Source organism: Berghia stephanieae, chromosome 4, assembly GCF_034508935.2.
Source record: "Berghia stephanieae isolate SIO BIC M18660-M18661 chromosome 4, UCSD_Bste_1.3, whole genome shotgun sequence".
Classification (NCBI taxonomy): domain Eukaryota; kingdom Metazoa; phylum Mollusca; class Gastropoda; order Nudibranchia; family Aeolidiidae; genus Berghia; species Berghia stephanieae.
Window position 1 is genome coordinate 62520556 of NC_088363.1, and position 6678 is coordinate 62527233.

General features: G+C 32.4%; 1 protein-coding gene across 1 annotated transcript in view; it reads right to left on the reverse strand.

Moving 5' to 3' along the window:
* Positions 1-2440: 2440 nt before the first annotated feature.
* Positions 2441-6678, reverse strand: part of LOC144970978 (uncharacterized) — a 47688-nt gene continuing 43450 nt past the window's right edge. The window contains exon 3 of the mRNA XM_078911214.1: positions 2441-3184. Within this exon, the coding sequence (XP_078767340.1) occupies positions 3123-3184 (62 nt within the window). The 3' untranslated portion in view covers positions 2441-3122. The remainder of the gene's footprint in view (positions 3185-6678) is intronic.

Consider the following 6678-nt stretch of genomic DNA (forward strand, 5'->3'; position numbering starts at 1 on the left):
TGATCTTTTGTCAGGCGTTTATTTATTCAATTTGTCATGATTTTTTCTACTAGGGTTAGCTCGAGATCGGATGATTTTTTTTTCCTATTAGGGTTAGTCATAAGTATTATTAAAGTGCTAGGGTGTTTGTTTTGTCTATTGGGGTTAATTAAAGGTACTAGGTTTAATTTTTTCTTGGGGTTAGTTGAGGGAATATATTATTAAATATATTATTGGGCCACACAGAAAAATCAACCGAAGATATACCAAATTACACAGACAACGTTGTTTACCAATCTGCCCTCATTAAATGATGGTGAGTACAGTATCGAATGAAAATAGTTCTTTCCCCGCGAAATTGCGGGCTTTTTACTAGTTTTTGAAAATAATATAAATGTTAGTGATGATAATGGTGCTTTATCATTATTATTATTATTATTATTATTATTATTATTATTATTATTATTATTATTATTATTATTATTATTATTATTATTATTATTATTATTATTGTCATTGTTACTTCTTCTTCTTCTTCTTCTTCTTCTTCTTCTTCTTCTTCTTTCTTCTCTTCTTCTTCTTCTTCTTCTTCTTCTTATTATATTATTATATTATTATTATTATTATTATTATTATTATTATTATTATATTATTATTATTATTATTATTATTATTATTATTTTTATTATTATTATTATTATTATTATTATTATTATTATTATTATTATTATTATTATTATTATTATTATTATTATTATTATTATTATTATTATTATTATTATTATTATTATTATTATTATTATTATTATTATTATTATTATTATATTATTATTATTATTATTATCAAATAATAATGATAATAATAATAATAATAATAATAATAATAATAATAATAATAATAATAATAATAAATAATAATAATAATAATAATAATTAATAATAATAATAATAATAAAAATTATATTAATAATAGTAATAATAATTTCTCAACTCCATTGATTTTTTTAAAATTGTGAAAAGTACTGAATAGCGCGTGACATTCTTTACAGAGAAATAGAGAGACACACCGTTGCGTGTATGAGGCATCAAGAACTCAGCATGATACTAATAGGAGGAGGTTGTTCCGATGTTGTGTCTGAGAGAGGAAGTTATTAAAACCTGACAAACATTGTTGATAGAAATACCTTGTTTTTTTTTTTTTTTTGTTGTATAAAATCGAACTTATTACGTCTGCTTGTCATTTTCCACAGGACTACAAAATGGCTTGACTGGTAGAGCGTTAGATTTACGGACCAATAACGCAGGTTCGAGTCTGAGATAAGTAGGAACTTTTTTCCATCCACCTACCCCCCTCCCCCCCCCCTCCTTTCCATACCCAACCAACAAATCATATTATAAACTTGTCTCATGTAGCGATTGGAAACGCTACCGAAATTTTAAAAAAACAAGAGTGTAAGTCATATTAAATCAAGTTTTTAAAAAAATGTATTAATTGATTAATTAATATATCTATGTATTTATTTATGTATATTTTTATTTATTTTTTAGTGTACTTTTTCTTTCTTCTTCGTTCTCTTTAAAAACTTTTTTTTTAAAAGGTCAATATCCCTATGCCTATGCTTATTGTTGTATGTATAAGATGAAGATAAAACCAAACGGGCAAAGTGACGTCAAACATTGGATGTCTCTCAGTCCTGAGGTTAAAACAAAAGAAAAGAATGTAAGAATCTATTATTATCCCAGCCCATTATTGGAGAACCCTACACTTTCTTAGTTAAAATATAATCGTTGAAAAATGTTCCGAACCCTTTGAATGAAACATTTATTCTATTGCACAACATTTCCACTCATTTTATTGGCGTAAAGTAATCATCCAACAGAGCAACCCAGTTTGCCAATGTTGAGTGTACAGAGAAGGAGTCCAGAAAAAAAGGCCACTTCGACAGCAATTGAGATCGATGTCAATCTCTTTGATCGTGAGGCGAGTGCTATACGGACTGAGCTATTGGGAGAAAAGAGGAAAGAAATTACCTTTAGATTAATCTGACAAAAGTAAAAATGTTGTAAAACTAATAGACCTAGAGAATCTTAAGAAAAAACAAAACAAAACAATCCTTCAGAGCCATTATGACCGTGAAGCCGGAGTTTATCCCGGTTTCAGTAGCGGGAAACCGACAAGTGCAATTGCTTACAATCATTTAGATAGGGTGTTAGTCTATCGCAACGTACTTTCCGGCAGATTTAATAGATCCAGCTATCAAATCACCACTGGGTGTACAGAGAAATCAGAAAAAAATATGTCTACTTCACCTGGGATCAATCGTGGTTCTTTTGTGTGTGAAGTTAGTACTCTACCAGCTGAGATACTCAAAGAGAAACTTTAAATTTGGAATAAAAAATCAAAATAACCCCCCCCCCCCACACACACACACACAAAGAAATAATAAGTGCAACACCTGAATGATTTCTTAGGATTTTATTGAATCACTTTGTCAAGAACAAAACAATGAAAGGAAATCAGCACGAGAAATGAGTTACATTTTATTGATTTAAACAAAGCATCCGTCACAATATTGCTTTCTTGCATCGTAATATCATAACACATCTATTACCAGCTTTGTAGAACGGAAGAAATATCCAATTAGATATGGAAATATAAAGAAAAACAAAACAAAACAATAGGATGAAGACTTTATTAAAACTTTAATCATTCTTTAAAGCGATCAGGATATTATTGTCTCTTATAAGCTTCGTTTACGAGTTATCGCTTATTCTAAAATAAAACGAAATTCTTTTGAAACGAGAGTCAGTCGTAATAAAAAATAATCGTATTCATTTACATTTTGCAACATAATAAAACTTAATTCAGACCTAATCAATCCGATTACGTTCTTGAAGTCCTCATGCATAATAAGTTTATTAAAAGTTGAAATGACATCCAGAAATAAGATTCATTTTTATATAAATTATGATATCCGAATAGAAATTTGATTTACAGCCTCGTTACAAGTGAATTCATGTGTAAAATTACGGTTTATTTCGTTTTTCGTTTTTATTTCTTTTTGAAAAAAGAGAATGATTCCATGATTTTTAATTTCCGTTAAATTGATTGTTTTGACAGTTGAGCTTCCGATGGAGACAAATCACTTGGACACCAACCAAGGAGCTGCGGGACAAACCTTCCACAAACAAATTGACAAACCATCTGAAATGAGAATAAAAATAAATTGACAAACCATCTGAAATGAGAATAAAAATAAATTGACAAACTATCTGAAATGAGAATAAAAATACATTGACAAACCATCTGAAATGAGAATCAAAATAAATTGCCAAGCCATCTGAAAAGAGAATAAAAACAAATTTGCAGACCATCTGAGATGAGAATAAGAACAAATTTACAAATTTTACAAACCACCTGAAATGAGAATTAAAAACAAATTGACAAACAAATAAAAAAAAACAAAAACAAATTGAGAAACCATCTGAAATGAGAGAGCCCCCCCCCCCCCACCAATATGACAAACAAATTGACAAAACATGTGAAGTGAAAACAAAAACGAATTGACAATAATCGATTTGTCAAACAAATTGAAAACTATCTGAAATGAGAATAAAAATAAACTGACAAACAATCTGAAATGAGAATAAAAACAAACTAAAAGCATTGTTTCCCTCCTCCTTCCTAAATTTATCTAGTAAAATTACCCTTGTTTAGTAATTTACTAATTGAATAGGCGATTTGATGTCATTTTTTGTGTGATCTATATTAGTCTCGACATATCTTAGTATTTCTTTGTAAACAAGGTCTGTCGTAATCAGCCTACGTATTGCAAAGCGTGTAATACAATGATACCGCTTATTTAGAAAAAATTAATCTTGCTTAATAAAGAAATATTTTCTTATCATTTAATCGTCTATCGTCTCTCTTTTCTTTTGAAAATTTATTATTTAAAAAATTGTATCTTTCCAAGGTCAAGAATTCTTTAAATAAATCGAGCCATATCTGACTCATTGCTCCAAAACAGTGTAGATGAAATGATATTGACGTCACTCAGCTATTTGTTATTGCTTTAGACAACAGTCATTTTAATTGTTAGTTATCAATAAATTCTATCAATCAGACTATAAACAGTTAAGATTACACATAGTTTTCTGTGTTGGTATGTTACATCCTGTTGGCGGATGTTTTGAGTAGTTAACCCAAACGCATAGTATCAATATTTCGGGGTGTACGAGACGTTGGAAAGTGATATGACGATTAAGATGATAAGAAATATGATTGATTTTAGTTCCTTAGAAGTCCGTCAGAGCCATAGGTCCACAGAGCCGGAGTTTATCCCGGGTTCTGTAGCGTGAAACAGACAATATCAATTGCTTTCTACCCTTTGGATATGACGCCAGGCTATCGCGAAGTACACAACGCCAGATTTATTCAGACCCAGCTACTCAAACTAAGCTGAGTGGACAGGGAAAAAAGCAAAAAAAAGATGTCGACTTCGCCGGGATTGATCAATGTCCCTTTTCTCTACTAAGCTCTGTTTCGTTCCTACAGAAACGATTATTTCTCTCCAATTAACAAGTAAACATTCGATGTGTAATTTTCTTGATTATAAATGGATTCAAGTTTTAGCACCTAATCAACTATATTATATTACCGATTTGAGCCCCATGAGTCACATATTGTACAACTCGTCATATAGACCCAGCGACAGCACTGGCAGTGCCCCTGTGGGAGTCCACATTGACCTTCTAAATCCCTTCTTCTTCCCAAGTTAAATACTCTGTGTTGCATTTTCTGCTTGACTTGAGCGCTGCTTTTGATATGATTGATTTTGACATCCTGTTGCATGTTATAAATTAAATGAGCGTTTGATATCTTCTTCTTCTTCTTCTTCTTCTTCTTCTTCTTCTTCTTCTTCTTCTTCTTCTTCTTCTTCTTCTTCTTCTTCTTCTTCTTCTTCTTCTTCTTCTTCTTCTTCTTCTTCTTCTTCTTCTTCTTCTTCTTCTTCTTCTTCTTCTTCTTCTTCTTCTTCTTCTTCTTCTTCTTCTTCTTCTTCTTCTTCTTCTTCTTCTTCTTCTTCTTCTCCTCCTCATCCTCCTCCTCCTCCTCATCCTCCTCCTCCTCCTCCTCCTCCTCCTCCTCCTCCTCCTCCTCCTCCTCCTCCTGCTGCTCCTCCGTATGCTTCCTACTATTTCCTTTCCTCCTCCTCATCCTCTCTCTCTCTCTCTCTCTCTCTCTCTCTCTCTCTCTCTCTCTCTCTCTCTCTCTCTCTCTCCCCCTCCTTTCTTCTTCCATGTGCATTTATATACTTTTCTCTTCATGGTGGCTTTTGAAATTATATCATCGAAATATTAACTGATTTCCGTTTTGTTACATGTGAATTCCTACGAAGTCACTATAACATTTTGTTTCATTTTACAATCTTTTTTCTTTATTCCACGTTGATAATAACTTAAGCGAATCTCTATATTTCTCAATGACTTGAAATTACTAATCACGCCAAACTTCCCCCTTTTCCGCGTCCATTCTTTATACTTTATGCTCATCATTATGATTGGAAAATCTATAGAAATAATGATTTTAACCAGAACTACTCCTATTAATACTCACAACAGCCGCCAGCCGGATATAACGTACCAACATAACAACTATATGTAACCGTAACCATTTATAGTTTGATTGATATATATAATTTAGTGAGAACTAATTATTAAAATGGCTATCTAAACACAACAACAGAGAGGTGTGTGACGTCAATTTCGTTCCTTCTATTGGAGGGGCATATTAAATGAATTCTTGAATTCTTGCGTTTAAAATTTTGAGCTCGTCCTGAACGCGACGCTCCAAAGGTGTTATGAGAGCTATAGGGTTATCGAGAAGTGCTAGGTGAAAGCAAAGAATAAAGATATTGATCCAACAGACACGGTACACTCCGGCTGGCTGAAAGAGAGAGATCAGCAAGTCCAAAGTTATTACCACGTTTGGAAACTCGTCCAAAATCAGAAGCTCAAGTCTGCAAGAATCCAAAAATATACAAGCAAAAAAAAAAAGATTACGAACAAATTTTTACAAAGGACTGATTCTTTGTTTGGTTGTTTGTGGAAGCGTAAAAGGCAAGCTTTTGTTTCTATGTCATACCAGCGTCCAAAATAACCCCCAGATGAATGACCTTTCAAAATTACCAATTGATCAACTCCAGCTAGATTAAACAAAACACAGACCAAACATTAAGGATATCGGTTTCTATAATTAACTTGATCAAAAGCAGTGAATTAGCTTTAACCAGTTCACCGCCGTACTCTGGAAAATCTCGTATTAAAAATTTGGCCAGAAAACTCGTCCTTTAAATATCGATCGATTTAAAAGACCCTCATCTTGGGGGAAAATTCTCAAACCCGAGACTTCACGGAAGTCCCAGTTTTGAGAGTTTTGCCAAGATGAGAGTCATTTGAAACGATCGATATATGGAGGACCGGGTTTTCTAGCCAAATTTTTAATACGAGGTTTTCCAGGGTCCGGCAATTAACTGGTTAACTGAGTTCCCACCAGGTACCTGCCATTATTCTCCATTCCGACAAATCACAAAGGGAATGAGGAGAAGCCGGAGAAGTATGAAATGGATAAGGAGGAATAAGAAAACTTAGATTGTATAGTTGCTTGCAAACACAAACCACAGAAACAACAACAACAACAAC